General features: G+C 37.6%; 3 protein-coding genes and 1 long non-coding RNA gene across 6 annotated transcripts; 2 read left to right on the forward strand and 2 right to left on the reverse strand.

Moving 5' to 3' along the window:
- Positions 1 to 1,689: 1,689 nt before the first annotated feature.
- On the reverse strand, positions 1,690 to 2,910 carry LOC147398572 (uncharacterized). Its single transcript, XM_086446742.1, has 2 exons — positions 1,969 to 2,910; positions 1,690 to 1,866 (listed from the first exon to the last, which is right to left on the reverse strand). Exons 1-2 carry the CDS (start codon positions 2,908 to 2,910, stop codon positions 1,690 to 1,692), a joined length of 1,119 nt encoding a protein of 372 aa, XP_086302868.1.
- Positions 2,911 to 3,972: 1,062 nt separating this feature from the next.
- On the reverse strand, positions 3,973 to 5,271 carry LOC147398573 (uncharacterized). The gene is made up of 3 exons (XM_086446743.1): positions 5,062 to 5,271; positions 4,775 to 4,929; positions 3,973 to 4,615 (listed from the first exon to the last, which is right to left on the reverse strand). Exons 1-3 carry the CDS (start codon positions 5,269 to 5,271, stop codon positions 3,973 to 3,975), a joined length of 1,008 nt encoding a protein of 335 aa, XP_086302869.1.
- A 1,457-nt stretch (positions 5,272 to 6,728) lies between these two features.
- Positions 6,729 to 10,387, forward strand: LOC147398574 (uncharacterized). The gene is made up of 4 exons (XM_086446744.1): positions 6,729 to 6,942; positions 9,210 to 9,437; positions 9,640 to 9,992; positions 10,088 to 10,387. The coding sequence occupies exons 1-4, from the start codon at positions 6,729 to 6,731 to the stop codon at positions 10,253 to 10,255; spliced, it is 963 nt and encodes a 320-aa protein (XP_086302870.1). The 3' UTR covers positions 10,256 to 10,387.
- A 1,343-nt stretch (positions 10,388 to 11,730) lies between these two features.
- Positions 11,731 to 13,585, forward strand: LOC147398575 (uncharacterized). Of its 3 annotated transcripts, XR_015180178.1 has the most exons (4): positions 11,731 to 11,857; positions 12,120 to 12,228; positions 12,862 to 13,018; positions 13,270 to 13,583. It is a non-coding gene; the product is annotated as an uncharacterized LOC147398575 (long non-coding RNA). The 3 variants fall into 3 exon arrangements; XR_015180179.1 differs by lacking the exon at positions 12,862 to 13,018 and having other exon boundaries at positions 13,270 to 13,585; XR_015180177.1 differs by lacking the exon at positions 13,270 to 13,583 and having other exon boundaries at positions 12,862 to 13,263.
- Positions 13,586 to 20,275: the final 6,690 nt, after the last annotated feature.

Consider the following 20,275-nt stretch of genomic DNA (forward strand, 5'->3'; position numbering starts at 1 on the left):
AGTTGGGCTTGGCTCCCATGAAGGGGCCAAGGCTTTAGCTCCAAACCAACTCCCTAGTTGGGCTCGGCTCATGTTAAGGGGCTGAGGCTTTGCCCTTAGACCAACTCCTCAGTTGGGCTTGGTTCCCGTGAAGGGGCCAAGGCTTTAGCTCCAAACCAACTCCTTCGTTGGGCTCGGCTCCTGTTAATGGGCCGAGGCTTTGCCCTTAGACCAACTCCTCAGTTGGGCTTGGTTCCCGTGAAGGGGCCAAGGCTTTAGCTCCGAACCAATTCCTTAGTTGGGCTTGGCTCCTATTAAGGGGCCGAGGCTTTGCCCTTAGACCAACTCCTCAGTTGGGCTTGGTTCCCGTGAAGGGGCCAAGGCTTTAGCTCCGAACCAACTCCTTCGTTGGGCTCGACTCCTGTTAAGGGGCCAAGACTTTGCCCTTAGACCAACTCCTCAGTTGGGCTTGGTTCCCGTGAAGGGGCCAAGGCTTTAGCTCCGAACCAACTCCTTAGTTGGGTTCGACTCCTATTAAGGGGCCGAGGCTTTGCCCTTAGACCAACTCCTCAGTTGGGCTTGGTTCCCGTGAAGGGGCCAAGGCTTTAGCTCCGAACTAACTCCTTAGTTGGGCTCGGCTCCTGTTAAGGGGCCAAGGCTTTGCCCTTAGGCAGCAGGCATGGATGCAAAGATAACCGTGTATTGATAATATTTCTTTAGATTGAATACATTCCATGGTGATTGAATTACATCCCCCGTTGATGTTTCCAAGTAGTATGCACCTGATTCCCCAACTTTACTTACAATATAGGGTCCTTCCCAGTTAGAGTTGAGCTTTCCACTATTGACCTCCTTGGTGTTGGAGAACACTTTTCGAAGCACCATATCACCGACTTGGAATTCCCGATGTCGGACTTTCCTATCGTAAGACCTTTTTAACACTTGTTGGTATCGCGCTAATCTTTCCATCACCCTTTCTCGCGTCTCATCCAACCAGTCCAAATTCCGAGCCACCATTTTGTCGTTCAGGCCCGTCTCGGCCACTTGTGTTCTCATGGTAGGAACCTGTATTTCAGTCGGGATAACTGCTTCGGTCCCATAGGCTAGAGCGAACGGAGTGAAACCTGTTGCCCTTTTTGCTGTGGTCCGGTAAGCCCATAGGACACTGTGTAGCTTGTCCACCCATCTTCCTTTATGCTCCGTCAATTTCTTTTTTAAGTTCCCGAGGATTGTCTTGTTGGATGCTTCAGCCTGCCCGTTACCCTGTGGATACCTCGGTGACGACTGGAGCGATCGGATCCCGTACTCCTTGAAATATGATTGCACGCGGTTACCCTTAAACTGTGTTCCATTGTCGGAGATCAATGAATAAAGGATTCCAAACCGAGTTATAATGTGCTCCCAAGTGAATTTGATGACTTCTTCTTCCCTAATCCGAGTGAGAGGAACAACTTCGACCCACTTAGTAAAATAATCCGTGGCAACAAGGATGAAGAGCTTACCCCCTTTTTCCCGAGGCAGAGGTCCAACAATGTCCATTCCCCATATAGAGAACGGCCAGGGTGATTGCATAGGGTGGAGCTCGCTGGCTGGCTGTAGATGCATGGGGGCATGCTTTTGGCATCTGTCACAGGTCCTTACATATTTCTTGCAATCTTCCTGCATCCTTGGCCAGAAGTAGTCCTGGTTGATCACCTTATTGGCAAGTGATCATCCCCCCGAGTGGTTGCCACAGATCCCCTCATGAATTTCGGCCATTATGAGCTCGGACTCCTCCTTTCCAAGGCATTTCAGAAGTGGTCCTCCGAACGACATCCTATAGAGTTCCCCTCCGACGAGTGTATATTTTCCGATCTGTCGTAACATCTTCCTGGCTACCACCCTGTCCTGTGGCAATACCTTTGTATGCAGATACTACGTGTATTCGTCTATCCATCCCGAGGCTCGCTCTACCTGTGCACACTCTCTTTCATCGTGTTCTATTCTTACTTTAGAAAGGTATTCTACCGGCAGAGGCCGTCTTTCCGTTCCCCCTAGCATTGAGGCGATATAGGCCAACGAATCTGCGTGTCTGTTTTCATCCCTTGGTATTTGGCATATCTCCACTTGGTCGAATTTCTCAATTTCCCGTTTTACTGAGGCCAGGTATTTCGACATGCGCTCGTCTTTTGCTTTGAACTTTCCATTGCACTGGTTCGCTATGAGTTGGGAATCAGTACATAGCTTTATTTGGCCGACCTTCAATTCGCTTGCCATTCTCAGCCCATTGATAACCGCCTCGTACTCAGCCTCATTATTTGATGCCCCAAATCCGAGCTTTATTATCTTCTCCAGTCTGTCATTGCTTGGCGTTACAAGCACTATTCCGAGCCCCGAGCCAAAATAATTTGACGAACCATCAACGAACATCCTCCAACCTATATGCTTGTCCCACAATTTCGCTTCTTCTGTCCCTTCATCTTCGTCCTCCAACTCTTTCCAGTTCGGATCTTCGACCGGGAAATCGACGAGGAAGTCTGCCAAAACTTGCCCTTTTAGTGCGGTTCGAGACTCAAACTGTAAGTCGTATTCGTCGAGAATTACCGCCCATCTCGCCATACGCCTGGATTTTTTCGACCTGTGCATCATTTCTTTCAATGGGCTGTCTGTCACGACTCGGATACGATGTGAGAGAAAGTAGGGTCGGAGCTTATGTGCTAAGTAGACGAGCGACAATCCTTCTTTCTCCGTCTTCGTGTATCTCGCCTCTGATGTGCCCAGCGTTTTGCTGACGTAGTAGATAGGGTACTCCCGTCCAAAGTCGACTTTGAAAAGGATCGAGCTTACCGACGATGAGCTGGCTGCCAGGTAAATTCCTAACTCTTCTCCTTCTTCAGGCGAGCTAAGGATCGGTGACTGTCCTAAGTATTTCTTCAGGTCGTTAAACACCATCTCACATTTCACGCTCCAAGTGAAGTTCTTTTCTTTCTATAGCAACTTGAATAGTGGACGGCATCTGTCAGATACTCTGGAAATAAACCTATTTAATGTCGCTATCCTTCCTGCTAGTTTCTACACCTATTTCTGATTGTTTGGGCTCGGCATATCTATCAAAGCCCGAATCTGATCTGGATTGGCCTCGATGCCCCTTCTAGTAATGATGTGCCCGAGAAATTTCCCAGAAGAAACTACGAATACGCACTTCTTTGGATTCAACTTCATCTAAAAACTCTTCAGCCGGTCGAAAATTTGCTTGAGGTCTACCAAGTGATGATCTGCTTTCCGGCTTTTTACCAATAAATCATCGATGTATACCTCCATTGTCTTCTCGATTAACCCTTCGAACATCTTTGTCACGAGTCTCTAGTAAGTGGCCCCGGCGTTCCTTAAGCCAAATGGCATGACCTTATAACAGAACAACCCTTGCTCGGTAATGAATGACGTTCTTTCCTGATCCTTCGCCACCAAGGGGATTTGGTTATACCTCGAATATCCATCCATGAACGACATTCTTTCATGCCCGGCCGTAGCATCTACAAGTCTGTCTATCCTCGGCAGAGGGAAACTGTCCTTTGGGCATGCCTTATTGGGATTTGTGAAGTCGATGCACACCCTCACCCTTCCGTCCTTCTTTGGCACTGCCACCACATTGGCTATCCATTCTGGGTAATCCACTTCCCTGATGAACCCGGCCTTTAATAGCTTCTCAATTTCCTCATTTACCCCCTGCCTGAGACGCAGAGACAATCTCATCGGCTTCTGTCTAACAGGTCGGAAGTTTTCATCAATATTTAGTCTATGACATGCCACCAAGGGGTCAATTTTGGGCATGTCCTCCAACGACCATGCAAACACATCCTTGTTTGCCCTCAGAAGCTGGAGCAATGCTGCCTTCTCCTCCCGCAACATTGTGGTGCCAATACTAACTAGCTGACCTTCGTCATCATCGAGATCCACAGCTTCGACTTCCTCAACTGTTACCCGCTGCTCCTGTTATAGCTGCTTCTGTAATTGCTATGATGCCTCTCTCCCGGTTGGTGGCTCCTTTCTCTTCTTCTGAGGAATGGCCTCGACGTCTCGTCCTTGTTTCAAGGTCAGGTGAAAACACCTCTGCGACATCTCCTGATCACCCCTGATCTCCATTATTCCTTCCTTGCTCGGGAATCGAATAACTTGATGATAGGTTGACGGGATTGTCCTCATCTCGTGTATCCACCTCCGTCCTAGGATCGCGTTATAGGCTGAGTCCGCATCTATTACCACAAATCTTGTCATTACCACTTTTGACCCTGCCGTGATCGGGAGTGTGATTTCTCCCATCGAACTGCTCGGGACCCCATTGAACCCAGAAACGAGGGTCGGTGTCGGTTCCAAACTCTCTGAAATCCCCATCCTTTTTGCCACACTTAAGAAAAGAATATCTCCTGTACTTCCCGAATCCACTAGTATCCTACGGAGCTCGACGTTTCCCACTGGGAGTGCGATCACCAGTACGTCCTGATGGGGCCTTGCCGTTCCCCTCAGGTCATCCTCTGTGAACACAATTGCCCGGGAGTCCGCTCTGTTGCTCGTCGTTCTTGCTACCCGTACTTCTGATGCCACACTATTGACCCCAACCATATGTCGGATCTTTTTTACTCTTTCCCGAATCTCCTGCCTAGATGGCACTTCAGCCCCCAACACCCCTGTGATGGTATGAACTATCCTACGTCCTTCAGTCTCTCGACGCCCTCCCTTGGTCGGCCATCTTTGTTCGGGCTTCCGTTCTGCTCTCTCGGCGGTTTCCCCTCTTCTTCATCTTCCCGCCGAGACATACCTTTTAAGCTTCCCTGCTTCGACCATATCCTGGATGATATGGCGCAACCTGTAACAATCCTCAATAGGGTGGTCCTCAACCTCATGGTACTCGTAGTATGGTTTTTCAGGTTTTCCCTTATACCCCCGGGGTGGTTGGATGAAATCGGGTTCTCCCTTTATGTGTCTCAGTATCATAGATAATTTTTCATTGAGCGGTGTATACGCCCGGCCTCTCTTCTACCTTGATTGCTCGTTCGGTTCTCTTCGCTTTTTCTTGCTTCCTTCCCCTCCGAGGTGAGTCGGTACCTTTGTAGCTTCAATTCCCCCTTCACTGTTGGCCACTGTTTGAGCGCTTCGTCTCCTGCCTTTCACGGATTCCTCTACGAGGATGTACTTCTCCACCTTTGCATACAAATCTTCCAAACGGATTGGGTCAGACTTGATCAATGACTCATGCAACCGAGTTCCCGGGATGACTGCAGCTATATACGCTGCGCAGGCGGTTGCCTCATCCATGCCTTCTACATCTAGTACTTTCATTCGAAAACAAGTTACGAATGACCGGATACTCTCCCCGGCCTCCTATCGAAGGTTAAATAGAGTGTTAACTCCGACCTTCTTCCTTTGCAGGTGCACGAACTGCCCAACGAACGTTTCCTCTAACTCAAAAAAATTCATAATGGACCCAGCTGGTAAGGTCTGGAACCACATCATGGCCCCGAGCCTCAAGGTTGATGGAAATAACTTGTAGAGTAACGAATCATCGGTCTGGTACAACACCATCTGACTTCTGTACTGCAGAATATGGTCCATAGGATCTCACGTTCCGTCATAAGTTTCAAAATTCGGCATGTGGAACGCTTTGGGTGGTTCCGAATTCATTATCATTGATGAGAATGGTGTCCCCTTGAGCTCCCGTATTGCGTTTCGTACCTTTTGTGCGGGATCCTTCCCTCGTGCGAGTTCCTCATCCCTCCTCTTGAGCATTTCCTCCACTTCCTTCCTCGTCATTGTTTCCTTAACTTCAGAGCTTCCTTGCTGTGTTTTGGCTACTGCTGAGTCTTCGGTCCAATCTGCATTTGTCCGTGCTGTTTGAACAATATGATTGCTACTTCGCTCTGCACCTGGGCCTTCTTCGATTTCAGTGCATTCGACTAGCCTTTGCCAGAGTTTCTCATTTTCCCTCCTTATATTCGTTATCTCATCATTTTATTTCTCCAACCCCTACGCATTTCCTCCCTCATCTCCGTGAGTAAGTTGTACGTTGCGAGCATTAGGTCTTGCGCGTTTGGAGGTGAGTTTGTTGGTAGTGGATTTGACGGCTCTCCACGATTCTCGTCTCTAGCCCTTCCCATCTTGATTGTTTTTCTCCTTGTAAGTTTCCCACAGACGGCGCCAAATTGTAAATGCAAGAATTTGCTCTACACTTTTTCTCTCTTCTAGCTCGGGCGGACCTGTAAATCAGCCCACTCCGACGGTCAAGTTAGACAAATTGATCAGTGTAATTTAGTTTTAGGGATAAGAAGAAATTGAACCTCTTTTACCCATAGTCCTCTTCCTTTTATAGGCATTAAACTTGTTCATTTTCTGTGCCACCCTTTGAGGTGACCTAGGACAGTTAGCTCACTCCCTGACATGTCAGCTGCAGGGGTTGTTGCAACTGCCCTGCCACTTCTGGAAAAATCAGAGTTGATCTGACATGATATGGGTTGTTAGAGCTGCCCATCACTGGTACATCTGTCAGATTCGTCCTTCCAACCTACACTGTCATTGCCCGGACTACTTCATCAGTCGGTGGCTTAGTTCTGAGCCAGATATCCGTGCATCCGATGAGATTAATCAACCAAGCAAAAGTTGCAGATGTCCGAGCTTAAAATCATTAATTCCGACCTTTACTTGAGCCATGTGTCCATGCTTAAGAATTTCTCCCACACAATCTTCCACCATAGTTGTGTATGCGGAAAGAATTTACGATGTTAACATTATTGATTCTTGGAAAAACTAGTTCAGGACATGACATTGACGTCTACTTACAACCATTGATCACAGAGTTGAATGAGTTATGGTCGACTAGAATTGAAATGTATGATTGTATCACTAAGAGTATGTTTACCATGAAAGTAATTTTGCTATGGGCTATACATGATTTTCCAGCGTATAGTCATATGTCGGGTTGTAGGACCACAGGTAAGTTAGGATGTCCTATTTGTAGTTAAGCGACTGAATCAGTCTGGTTAAAACATGGAGGGAAGTTTGTTTACATGGGACACAGAAAATTCTTAATCGATCCAACACATCGTTTTAAAAGTCAAAAATCACAGTTTAATAGAATGGAAGAACATAGGAAGTCGAGTCGTCGTTTGAGTGGTATCGAATTATTAAACAAAATGGAAACTATTTTGATCGAATTTGGAAAAGTCCCTAACAAGAAGAGGAAGAGATCTGCAAATGATGAGACTCCGTGGTAAAAAAAGTCAATATTCTTTAACTTACCATATTGGAAAAAATTTCTTATTCGTCATAATATAGATATGATGCATGTTGAAAAGAATGTGGTAGAAAACCTCCTTGCAATAATAATGAAGACTAAAGATAAGATTAAGGATGGTTGTAAAGTCCGATTAGATTTAAAAGAAATGAAGATAAAGAAAAATTTATGGCCAGTGAACATCAATGGCAAAGCGGAATTACCCAAAACTTTGTATGAATTGTCCCATCAGGAAAAAGATTTAATCTACAAAACTCTATACAATTTGAAAGTTCCTGTGGGGTACAGTTCAAATTGGAAACACAATGTGAATTTACAAGAGCTTCAGTTGAAAAATCTAAAGTCATATGATTATCACATCCTTATGCAACAACTACTTTCGATGTTGTTAATGCATGCATTCAAAACACAAAAACAGAAGCCATTACGTGCTGTTATTCTACAATTATCATTATTTTTCAATGTCTTGTGCTCGAAAAAAGTCAATCGTATGGAGTTGCAAAGTATTAAAGAAGGTGTTGTAGAACACTTTGTGTGTTTGAAAAATACTTTCCCCTTGTATTTTTTGTTTCTATGATACACGTCGTTATACACTTAGCAGAGGAAACTCTAATGTGTAGACCCATCAGATATCGATGGATGTATCCTTTTGAAGGGTAATTCGATAATATAATTTATGATTTATTTTAATTAATTTCTTTAAAAAAATACTTCCGGATATGTGACACATGTATCAGGATGATGAGGAGTTTTAAACGGTATGTTGTTAATCATATATATCCAGAGGGCTCTATTTCAGAATGTTATCTCCGAGAAGAAGCAATGATGTATTCTATGCATTATATGCCAAAAAGTATAAGTATTTTAAGAAGTCATAAGAAAGGACGTGGAAGATTCATGGATGATGATAGTGAGCGTGCCTACCCTATCTATAAAAATGGAAAGCCATATGTTCTTACTGATGTGCAGTACCAACAAGCCCGCAAGTGGGTACTCTTGCAATCTGTTGAGAATCCAAAATAGGAAAAGTAAGTAAAATTCATACTTGATTATAATATTTAATTTAGGCTTTTACGATGAACTTACAATATTTTTAACAGGAAGTATCAAGAATACCTTCAAACATACAATCTTCAAGGACACACTCGAATAAGAAATCGTAAGGCCAATCCATGATCAAAGCTGTCATTACCTTATGTCCCTTGGGTTAGAGAACAATTAAAAGATGAGGTTCATCCATCGATTATGAAGAGGCTTGCAGACGGTCCATACTTTGATGTCATTTCATATAACGCGTATGCCGTAAATGGTTATGTCTTCCACATAATGGAATATAAAATGAACTTGACAACACAAAATTCAAGAGTCTCAATGAAGGCTATGACCAGTTTCAGGTCAAGTACTAGGGATATGAATATGGTAGACCAAGAAGTTACTTATTACGGTGTCGTTAAAAATAATAATTGAATTGAATTATGTTGATTTCACGGAGACTGTATTTTATTGTGATTGGATACGTATCGAAGTCTCAAATGGTTATGTCATTGATCCAGAAACGAATTTGAGATATATTAATTTAGGGACATTAATGAGGAATTCAAGAGAAGATGATGAGCCTTTTATTCTTGCATCACAAGAAACACAAGTCTTCTATTGTAAGGATCACAGTAGACCTACAGATGATTGGCACGTCGTATTAGAAGCTCCAAAAAGATTGAATCGAGATGTAGATACTTTTGAGGATTCATATTCTTTTGCTGTAAATATGGATGCAAATACCTTGACATCAACCCTTCAAGAAGATATTATAGAAGATGATGAAAATTAGAATATCAATAACATCTATCATATAAACCATGTTTCCACATTGATCTAAGTTACTAATATTTCTGTTGCATGTTTATTTATAATATTTAATATTTTTTATGCTCTAATAAATTATTTGTATGTTACAATTTGAATGCAGGTAATATGTCACAGAATGGATCTCGTGATCCAAAATCTGATGCTTCCAAGCTACATGATTCATTGCATGACCGTTTAGCTTCTCTAATTGAATTATCAGGACATAGACCTACATCTTCCCAATCAACATATGCACCATCTTCTTCGACACTAATCACAGATCACGCTTCTTCTTCATCTTCTTGTCCACTACATCGTTTAAGCTTCAATGGAAATGGACAATGCATCGGTGAGAATTTAGTTACTTTAGCTACACTTATAAGTCATTTTGCTATGACGAATGTATCACCTCTATACCATTCTTAGAATAGAGTACCCACCCATATACTTGATCTCATTTGGCATTTGATCCCGATAATTGTTATTTATTTATAATATTTAATATTTTTTGTGCTCTAATAAATTATTTGTATGTTACAATTTTAATGTAGGCAATATGTCACAGAATGGGTCTCGTGATTCAAACTCTGATGTTACTGAGCTACATGATTCATTGCATGACCGTTTAACTTCTCAACCTGAATTATCAGGACATAGACCTACATCTTCCCAATCGACAGATGCCCCATCTTCTTTGACACTAACCAAAGATCGCACTTCTTCTTCATCTTCTTGTCCACGACGTCGTTTGAGCTTCAATGGGCATGGACAATGCATCGATGAGAATTCAGTTGCATTAGCTACACTTATAGGTTGTTTTGCTATGGCAAATGTATCACCTTTATACCCTTCTTGGAATAGAGTACCTACATGTATACTTGATCTCATCTGGCATTTGATCCAGGTAATTGTTATTTATTTATAATATTTTTATCAATGTTGATTTTTATTTACTATATCTTTGTTTAATTTGATCAATTTGTTCATTTTCTTAAATAGGATCACTTTGAAATCACCGATGATCATCGGGATTTCTGTTTGCAGAAAGCTAGTAATGCTTGGAGAAATTGGAAGTACCGACTAGGAAAGAAATATCGTACATCTGGTACTACAAATGCTCAGTGTAAGATGAATAAACCTAAAAGATGGGTGAAGCAAGAGGATTAGGAGATGTTTGTCGACTTAAAGTCGACACCCGAGGAAAAGGAAAAGAGATTGAAGTATGTGAATCTACGTGACAAAATGAAAGCCCCACACAATACTGGTAGAAAGGATATAGCGAATAGGGTTGAGGAGTTGGTAAGTTTTACATTATAATTAAATGTGGGTAGATACTTGATTATTTTGTTTATAGATATATCATATATGATTTCTATTTTATAGAGAAAAACGAGATCAGATGGTAGCCAGCCGAGCAGAACAGAGTTGTATATCTCTAGTCACACTGGGTCTGGTGGTACTGATTTGACACTTGAATTGAGCAATGCCATTGTGAGTGGTCACCAATTTATTTTATTTTTTATTAAACAAAATATTAATTTTTAATAAATTTTTTATTTTACAGTTTTTAATTAAGGAATTGATTAATTTGGATCCCACATTTGGAATAAACGATTTAGATAATGATGCAATAGCAAAGGTATATTCATGTTATTTCATTCATTTTTTTTTATTTTACATTCATGATCTTATTCTAATAAGATTAATATTTATTTCATAGGTATGTGGGAAAGATAGAAAATGGCGAGTGAGAGGCTTGGGTGGGGGAATATCAAAAACAGCTATGCAGTACATTGCTCCAAAACAAATTGAGATACAAAAGTTGGAAGGTTATGTATTCAATATGAGTCAACAACTTCAGAATTTGACAAAGAAGCTAAACTCAGTGCCGCAGTCATCTACCAAGTCTTCTTCACAGTATGACGTTGGAAGTTCTTTTGATGTACTGATCTACATTTTGTTAAAATTAGATTTTTCTAATTATCTTGTATAGAATATTAATATTCTTAACTGTTTGTAGGGTATAACATCATCACATTATCCCGCCCCATGTGGTCAGAGGTGCAATTTGTGCAACCTCCATTTGACTAAAATCTATGCACATGGGATACTTATTCGTCTAGAGGTATTGTCCCTGGATTACTATCATGTCCTTATTGATGAGATTTTTGACATGTCTGCACAGCTATAGGAAAAGGATGTGGCTGAGGGAATGACGTTTGCGAACATTGACATAGGCTCCATCATTAGGTGGGCTCGTATGATGATAGACATCATATCATGATTCCTTTATGTCTTTTGGACTTCTATTGTCTTTGGATATGTCTTTGGATTTGTACTACATATTCTAGTGGTGACTTACTTGATACTATAGCTCTTATTGATTTATTTGACATAGGCTCCATCATTAGGTGGTCTCGTATGATGACATAAATCATATCATGATCCACTCTTATCTTTTGGACTTGTACTACATTTCTATTGTCTTTAGATATGTACTACATATGCATTTCTCTATGACTTTGATTGATTCATTACATATTATAGTGGTAGACTTACTTGATACTAGTTTTTATTGACTCATTTATTGTCTTCTAAGATTTTCACATTATTTTATATTATTTAATTAGTCACTAATAGTTTTTTTCTTAGGTAAACTTTTTTAACTCCGCCAATGAAAAAATTAAACCTTTTACATTGCCGGTCCCAAGTCCGGATAAAGGAGGAGGGAAAAGGATGATGCAACTTCTTATAATAGGCCATCAAGAGGTATGTTTTTGTACTAAATTTCTAGATAAATATGTGGGTTCAAATTTTATTATTCCGTTCTGAATATTTATGCAAGCACAAGTCCTTTTTGTCATGTAACGTTGTGAACCATGAGTATTGCCTTGTCAGAAGTTATTGTTCATTAGTAAAATTATTTAGCTAAAAGTCTTCATTAACTGGACTAAAGATATTCATCAATGTTGCTTTTGAGTATCATAGCCAATTTTGCACTCTCTGATTCTCGAATTCCTGATTATACAAGGAAAGTCGATGTGTATAGCTTTGGGATTGTGCTTTGGGAGCTCACGATAGCTCTACTTCCATTTCAAGGGATGACTCTTGTGCAGGCTGCATTTGCTGTGTCAGAGAAGGTTGGTTATTTGATACTTCTTTAGTTATTTTTGGCATATTAACATTTCAGATAATTTTCAGTAACTCCTATCATTTTATATTAGATGATTTGTTTATTCCTTATATATATATATATCGCCTTGGGATTTTACGAAAGTAAAGATGTTTTAGAATTAAGTGTTTAGAAAAGGTTCCTAGAGAGAGCTAATTTGATTGTATGATTCAAACTATCAATTTGGCTGATTGTCACAAAAATGAGATAGACTTATGTGCATGCTTATGAAGAATTTCTGTATGTCTTTCTAATATTGAAAGAGGTGCCACTTTGGCTTGAAGCCAAAGGTTGTTCTTCTTTGATTTTAGACATTTAGTAAGTTCTCCTAGAGTCCCCCTTTAGAAAACTCCAGTCATGGAAGTCCCTAGGACATTTGCCTTTCTCTAATTGAAACTTGTAATTTGATTGATTAGTATAAGTTGTTAATTTGTTTGCATATTTAGTCAGCTGAATGTTTTCTTGAAACACCGTAATAACCCATTTTTGCTCCTGAAATTTGGAATCCATGTAGCTAGATTGTCCAAGTTTTACGATATGCGAGAATGCCTAAGATTGTCTAGTTTTCTGATTTTTGGGTCATGGCCCATCCAATATGTAGGTTTCCAATTAAATAGTTAGGAACGATGAAGAGTTGACTTTAGGAGGGGATGTAGGTGTTCTTTCAAGGTCATTGCCCACCAACCAAGTTAACAACAGCAACAACAATCTCAAGTCTCTGTCTATCCATTTCTCACGACATTTATCACTCCCTGAAGGTTTGGCTCATCTTACATCGCTTCAAAAGTTGTCAATAAAGTCCTCTGATTCCTTGATGTGCATGTCTAAGGAGCTGAAACAGCTTACCAGAAGCATTCAACTTCCTTGATGTTGTTCTTTTGATAAGGGACATTGGCTAAGAGTTAAAGTGATGACTTCTCTATGTTTAGTAGTTCAAACATTTAAAATGTTTTTGTATAGTTTTTATAATATGTCATTAACAGTGATAGAAAATATTTGTTTTGTCTAGGATAAAGAACAAATTAAAAGGATCTGAATTTTATGGAAGATATTCTTAAAGGAGTAGCAGTTGTTGTCGTGAGTTTCATGGCTATTATCATGTTCAAGACTCATCTATGATATTTGATATGTAGTTTGTATTATTAATTTGAAAAACCTTGCGTGATTTGATTTGTTATGTTTGTGTCTTGTATTTTTATTAGTGGTAATCGACTATAAATCAATTAAGAGAGAATAAACAGATTTAGCTTGTGATTTTTTCCAATATTTTTGTAACTTTTTCCCTATGGACGGCTTTGAAATCTTGTATTAGGGATTTTAAAACATGTCCTCATTGAAGATTTGCTTTGATTCAATTTTCTCTTATTTGTTCTTCAATCAATATGGATGCCCATCATATTCTTGTTTTATGATTTTTCTTTTGTTTTTTATTTTTCTGATTTTTTTTTTTTTTACTATTATTTCGTTCATTGTGATTGATGAATTAGATAACCGTGCTATTGTTTGTTAAATCTCCAAATTCGATGGTCATACTCTATGGATTTATTTTTTTTTAAATCCATTCTCCAATAATTTGATAGTCCAGGGCCGTCAAAAAAAAAATTCTACAAGAGAATATTTGATGGGAGGGTCCGTCAAATTTTTCAAAGTTTGACGGGCTAAGACCGTCAAATATGGGCTTTTTTCACATAGTGCTCATCCTTAAGGTTTTCATCTTTTATGATATATCTTTTTTAATCTACTCAAATATATTTTCAATTCATCATTTTCAACTTACACTAACCCTTTGAAGAAAATCTTGGATGTTTCTATTCCAAACCATAAAATTTTTCTATTTAAAATTCCATTTTTTTTTCTACTATCTCAAAATTTCTACTTTATTTTTCTTCACAATCTTTTCATTATTTATCTATGATTCATGGTTTTTCTATCTTTCCTTAACTCATTGAAAAAAGTCATATATTTTTCTATCCAAAATTCTATCATATCATACTTCCACAAAACTCTAAGAAGAATCAAGGAAAATGACTTCAAACTTTTCTAAATTAGTGAAAGAGGGTGGTATGTACTTTTTGTTACAAATGAGTAGTGCTACACTGACTTCCTATAATACTACCTTGACCAATATCTGCACAATGTTATTTTCAAAATAGCTTTTGTTTTTTTACAAATATTTCTTGAGAGAAATATTTATCAACCATATCTACTTGTTGCATTTTTATTAAAAATCTCCCTTGGAGTACTTTTGACAATTTCAAGGGAACTTACTTTCTCAAGCTTGTTACTCAACAAATATTAGAGTGGGCCCATATTACTTTAAAAGATTAAATATTTATACTAACCCTCAATTCTTTAAATTAAATACCATGTGTCATCTTTAACTTTTTCTATAAAAATTTTTGTAACTAGGGATTTTATCTACTTCAAAACCTTCAAACTCAAGAATAAAATTGAACTTACAGAGAAGACGTTGGAATTGGCAAACCCTTGATTTTTTTCCTCAATGTCAATTTTTAACTTGTTTTGTAAAAAAAAAAAAAAAATAATAAAAATAATTTATCTTCAATCTTAAGATTCTATCTACTTCACAACTTCAAACCTCAAGAAAGATAGCAGTTTTTAGAGATAGATAGAAAAAATATCTCTATGGATTGATTATTCAATCTTTAGAGTCAACAAAAAATATTCAATAATGGAAAAAAATTTGATGCATAAAGTTTGGTTCCAATATTATTTCATTCAATCCATAAACATCACTTAAAAGATCAAACTAACAAATAAAATCTCTTTAGGAATCACATAAACTTGTTTTGAAACTGTAAGACCCTAAATGATAAAATTAATGTAAATTTCAATTAAAGTCCCAAGCTAATAAAAAAATTCATAAAGCACCTACTCCTAATAGGACTTACTCATCATCTTTGTTACTTTCTAGAAATTTACAACTTCTCGATCTTTAAAATCCAAAAATGAGTTTCTAATCTCACATTTGATTAATTATTGATAACCATCTTTGGATGGGAGGGACAAGGTGCCCAGCACATTACTTGTCCCTCAACCGAACTTCCTTATCATAGAATCTCTAGGAAGACCTCTGCCCTATCCTTAGATATCAGAGTCATTACAAGTCAAAGAAAATTAGATTTCAAATTTTTTTTTATAGTGTCCATTCACACTTTAATTGAATGGTAGTGACTCTTAAACCCGTGTAGATGAATTTAAAACCCAAAAGATTTCGAAGCTCACATATTTATAAGTGTTATAAAGAAAACAATTTGTACTTTCACGATCCATCATTAGTGCTACCTTGGGATTAATTGAAAGTAGAGCTCATACCAAAAATTAGTTTTGATAATATTTTTCAAAATTATGAGTGGCTACTCAACTTTAAAAGGTTGGAACCCATGTTAATTTGTTTATTTTTCTCAAAATACTCAAATGCATGTATGAATCAAGTGAGAGATTGTTGGTTTGATTTTAATATTGGGGTCCACGTTTCTTTTAGTTTTTGTGGGTCCATATTTTTAAATGAGTCATCCTCAATTACAAAGTTTTATTTTGGTTACAGCCTCTCTATGAGTCGGGCATGCTTTTTCTGATAAGGATGGGTTTGTAATTTGTGTAACATAAAAGGGGTATGATAAAATTAGTGCAATCCCAGTTGCATAGGGATCATGGTATTCCACGTTGAGCAATTCTACCCGGATCCATGTTCTCTATGATGGGCTGAGAATACTAGATCAAAACAATTGATTTGTATAAAAGGAAGTGGCGGTGTTCTTTTTCCACTGTATTGGTTATTTCGCATCAGATCTTATAGCCACTATACAATTAATCCTCGTGATCTTTGTTCCTCTAGATCCTGGATTTTTAGTCTTAATTCTTATTTGAGGTTTTAAAACCCCCAACATCATAGACTAACGAACTATTATTTTAATTCCCAAGCAATGTAATCTACTCCCTTATGTAACCCGTAGCGATTCTAGAGACACACACACACATTTCTTAATGAAACATGACTCACTGTAAGTACAAAAATAAATAAATTGAATCATTATGAAAATTAACAAATTATATTCAATTTTCCATCAAGAGTTCCACATAATCATTGGAAAAAAAAAATTTATTGACCAAAATATGCATTAATTAATTTATAAAAATAACCAAACATCTTAGAATATGTAAAGAGAAACAACTAATTAGAGTTGAATACATGTAATCAAAAGGGTGATTACTACAATACAACAACTGTTCATTGATATTAGAAGAACTGGGAGTGACTTTGGAGGAATGAGAAGAAGGGTGTCTCTAAGAAATAATGGAGAAAATAGTTTGTAATAAGGTTAGAATTATTAGTATGATGGCAGCAACAACTGAAATGATTGACCAAGGAGTATTGAAATAATTATGCATCAAGATTGCACGCCATTTAGGCCAATCAGTTCGGCAATATTTATTAACTCGGTGGTACAGCCCATCGTAATAAAAATCCCCATCCAGCAGCTCTTTTCCAAGTTTATTTACGACACGCGCAACCTCTTCATGGTCCCTGAAGGAATCCATAATCCCTTTATTACGAAGTAGTCTTACATCCTCGGGAGAGTCAATGAGGATATGCATAAATCTAACATAAGATTTGATCTGACTCGTATAACCACGACCATATTCCTCCAAGGAAATGAGATTTTGGAGAAGATAACTTGTTCTTATTCCCAAATAGAAATGAGGGATTTCTAACACCCCTGTACGTTCATTGAATGTGATGTCCAGTACTCCACCATTACCACTGTCCTTCTTGAAATCCAATCCTGCCTCCCAAAGATCTGTGGCAGAATAAATGTGTCCCCATGTTGGAGAATCATTATCGATATCTTTCGATTGATAGGGGGGAAGGAGAAAATTGTGTATCAAGTCCAAGATATGTTTGCCACGGATGTCAGATTGTACTTGGAATCTTTCAATTGTAGGTAATATACTTTCGAAGTAATGCATTACGAGTTCGTTGAGTGAGCGATTTCCTTCCTTGGAGACCCTAGTTAGGTTGAACAAACGGTCAATCTGATTTTCAAGTAATATGAAATCTTGTCGTAATCTAGAATTCATCCAACTTGTACTTAAGGGGTCTTCTTCGTCCATCTCCAATTCCTTTGCAAATAAATAGAATTTCTCAAGTATAAAACAACCGTCAAGTAACATCATTTCTACAAATTCATCACGTCTGAGGTTGATTGGTTCTGCATAGCATTCACGGGCTTTTTTCTCCATCTCTCTGATTGCTTTTACCCATTCCTCCAAATTTGCCGAATTTCGAGAGAGGGAAGCATGCAAATACCACTTTTTATGCTCTTCCATGATTTGTAGGCTTTCTTTTCCACGATGAAAAGGACCAATAGATACTACTTGAGGTACGAACATCTCTTCTTTTCCTTGTCAATGAATTGGGGAAACTTTATAGATACTTGGATGTTGTGAACGTTTTGGTTGAAATTTTCTCTTGATCGACTCACCTAATATTTTGTCGACATCTTCAATTTCAAAAGAAACATGAATTTCTCCCATTCTTTCATCAATTCCATTGTCATTTGACATCTTTATCCCTGCTTGCTTTAACCAAACATGCCAAAGGTTATTTAGAAATAAACAGTATGGTCAAACATTCAATTGCATTGTTCAAATATTTGATCATGTGAACATGAGAAAGACATAATCATCAATAGATTTATCATTTAACCAAAATTGCTAAACTTTTGATAAATTTCCATGTTCAATACAATCTAAGCAAATCTATCAATACTAGAGCTCTCAACTGATCTGATCTGTTCCAAACTTCGGTCCTAGACTGAAGATTTGGATTCCAATGAGGAACCGATCCGATAAGGTTCTGTTCCCATAACTTATAGGAACGCTCTAGCATGGACGGAAAATTTCTAGCACAAGCTTGGCCCATCTGTATTCAGGATACGATAAGGTGTCTCGTTCCTATAATAGAAACGATGTCTAGTTGGCACGTTTTAATTGGAGTTTTAAACACATTGGGCTCCTAACCAAGCCGCTCTTCATGTGGCATGCAGCCTGATGTGTTTATTATCCAATGAAAAAGTGTCATGTAGACACTGTTCGTTTCTATTATATAATGGGAAACCTTACCAGATCGAAACTCAAATCTAATATTACCAATTTTTAATGCAGATACAACTCATGGAAAATGCTCTAGCAACATTGAAATTGACATCATTTGGGACGACATGGATGTGTCTAAAAAACCATAGAAACTTTTCATTGAGATACGAATGAGAAGCATCAATGGTTCTATGCACACCAATATCCCAAACTATGTTAATTTCAATGTTACTCCAGCATTACTCATTACCAAATTATCATACCTTTAATAGCAATTAAAACATACCCTTCTCCTAGCTTAAGAATCATAATCACAAGATCACCCATCATGGTGTTAATGGCTTTGGATACAAAGTGAAAGTACGCTTGTTTATATTGGTTTTTTAAGATACTGAATAGATAGGATTGACCCTAAATAAGAGTCGAAATGGTAATCTTTTAGGGGTATAGTAGTAAAATCGAATTTAAATATATTTATTATATATGCATATCATATAGCATGTGAGCCTATTAAAAATGTGACCTATGAGTAATGGACATTATTATATATACACTTATTTTTTTAATATACGATTGGGCTATATTTTATAAATATTCTTTTTTTTTTATTCGAACAATGAGAGAAGAAGTAAATATGGATTCTTTCATTAAACCTTACCAACCCATTATTTGGATCCTTTCATCATTAAAACTTTGTCAACTCATTGACAACTCATGTCATGGCTGGAATATTTTAGATTCAATTTGAATCAGATACATTTGTGTAATGAAAATCCTCCTAATTTGAAACTTTTAAACCCAACAAAAGTGATTTACAAATTAAAGATAAAAAATTAATAGTTCACAATTCTAAAACACTTTTAATGGGATTTTAATATTTTATTTATTTAAAAAGACGAAACTTCTCTCCATCTCTCTTGTAAATTTGGATACTTTCACTAAACCTTACCGACCCACTGTTACACACTTACTTAAAAAATCCTTCATAGTATAATTGATCCCCAAATTAATTTTGATATGGCTCTGTATGTTATGACTAGGGCTGTCAATGGATTGGTGATAGATAGGATCAGATCGGTTTGGTATCACTCCAATAAGGATCAGATCAAATTTGGAATTGATCAAACTCGACTCAATAAAAATAGTATAAGGTCAAACCTGATTTGATATATAAAATCAAAATGAACTTTATATATTTTAACATAACGTATAGTATATAATATACATACCTTCTCACATTTTATTGAATCCAAAATTGATCCGATAAGATATTAAATTCGAACTTTACCAGAATCCAAATCCTTGATCGGAATGAATTGAACTTTAGATAATGATCTGATCCATAACAACCCTAGACATGGCTGGAATTTTTTAGTTTCAATTTGATATCTTATGAGATTGGGTAATTAATGAATGTTAACAGCTTGCTCGCGACATGATCCACTAAATAAGCATGATAAAGGTTATATATATAATGAAAAATAACATCAGTGACCTTATGTTTTAAAATATAGCACATATAGTGTTAATTTATCTTTTTTTATTTTTTTATTTGTTTTTACAAGTAACAAAATAATTGCTTTGGATACAAAGTGGAAACTATTATCGTACACTTATTTATGTTGGATCTTTAGGACACAGAATAGACAATATTGACTCTATATAACAGATGAAATACTATCATTTAGGGGTATCTTGGTAATATTAAATTTAAAATAAAATTAATTATATGTAAATTATATAGCGGAACAGCTAATTCAAAAAGTCAATGGCAAAGGGACTATATAATATATACATTTAGGAGTATCTTAACCATATCCAATTTAAATATTTATATATATGTAAATTATATAGTGAGCTCGGGGAAGACGATAGCAAATATTTATTTTTATTTA

Source organism: Akebia trifoliata, chromosome 7 (assembly GCF_017979445.1).
Source record: "Akebia trifoliata isolate Shusen 1 chromosome 7, ASM1797944v1, whole genome shotgun sequence".
In the NCBI taxonomy this organism is placed as follows: domain Eukaryota; kingdom Viridiplantae; phylum Streptophyta; class Magnoliopsida; order Ranunculales; family Lardizabalaceae; genus Akebia; species Akebia trifoliata.

Excerpts from the sequence above, each read along its gene's own strand:
- LOC147398572 (XM_086446742.1), bottom strand. The coding sequence starts at position 2,910 with ATGGTGTTTAACGACCTGAAGAAATACTTAGGACAGTCACCGATCCTT. Across the intron at positions 1,867-1,968 it reads CGGTAGAATACCTTTCTAAA|GACAGGGTGGTAGCCAGGAA; the intron begins GTAAGAATAGAA and ends GTATTGCCACAG.
- LOC147398573 (XM_086446743.1), bottom strand. The coding sequence starts at position 5,271 with ATGGATGAGGCAACCGCCTGCGCAGCGTATATAGCTGCAGTCATCCCG. Across the intron at positions 4,930-5,061 it reads GGGGAATTGAAGCTACAAAG|GGAGAACCCGATTTCATCCA; the intron begins GTACCGACTCAC and ends AGACACATAAAG. Across the intron at positions 4,616-4,774 it reads GAAGCAGGGAAGCTTAAAAG|GCAGGAGATTCGGGAAAGAG; the intron begins GTATGTCTCGGC and ends AGTGCCATCTAG.
- LOC147398574 (XM_086446744.1), top strand. The coding sequence starts at position 6,729 with ATGTTAACATTATTGATTCTTGGAAAAACTAGTTCAGGACATGACATT. Across the intron at positions 6,943-9,209 it reads GTCGGGTTGTAGGACCACAG|GTAATATGTCACAGAATGGA; the intron begins GTAAGTTAGGAT and ends ATTTGAATGCAG. Across the intron at positions 9,993-10,087 it reads TCATCTGGCATTTGATCCAG|GATCACTTTGAAATCACCGA; the intron begins GTAATTGTTATT and ends TTTCTTAAATAG.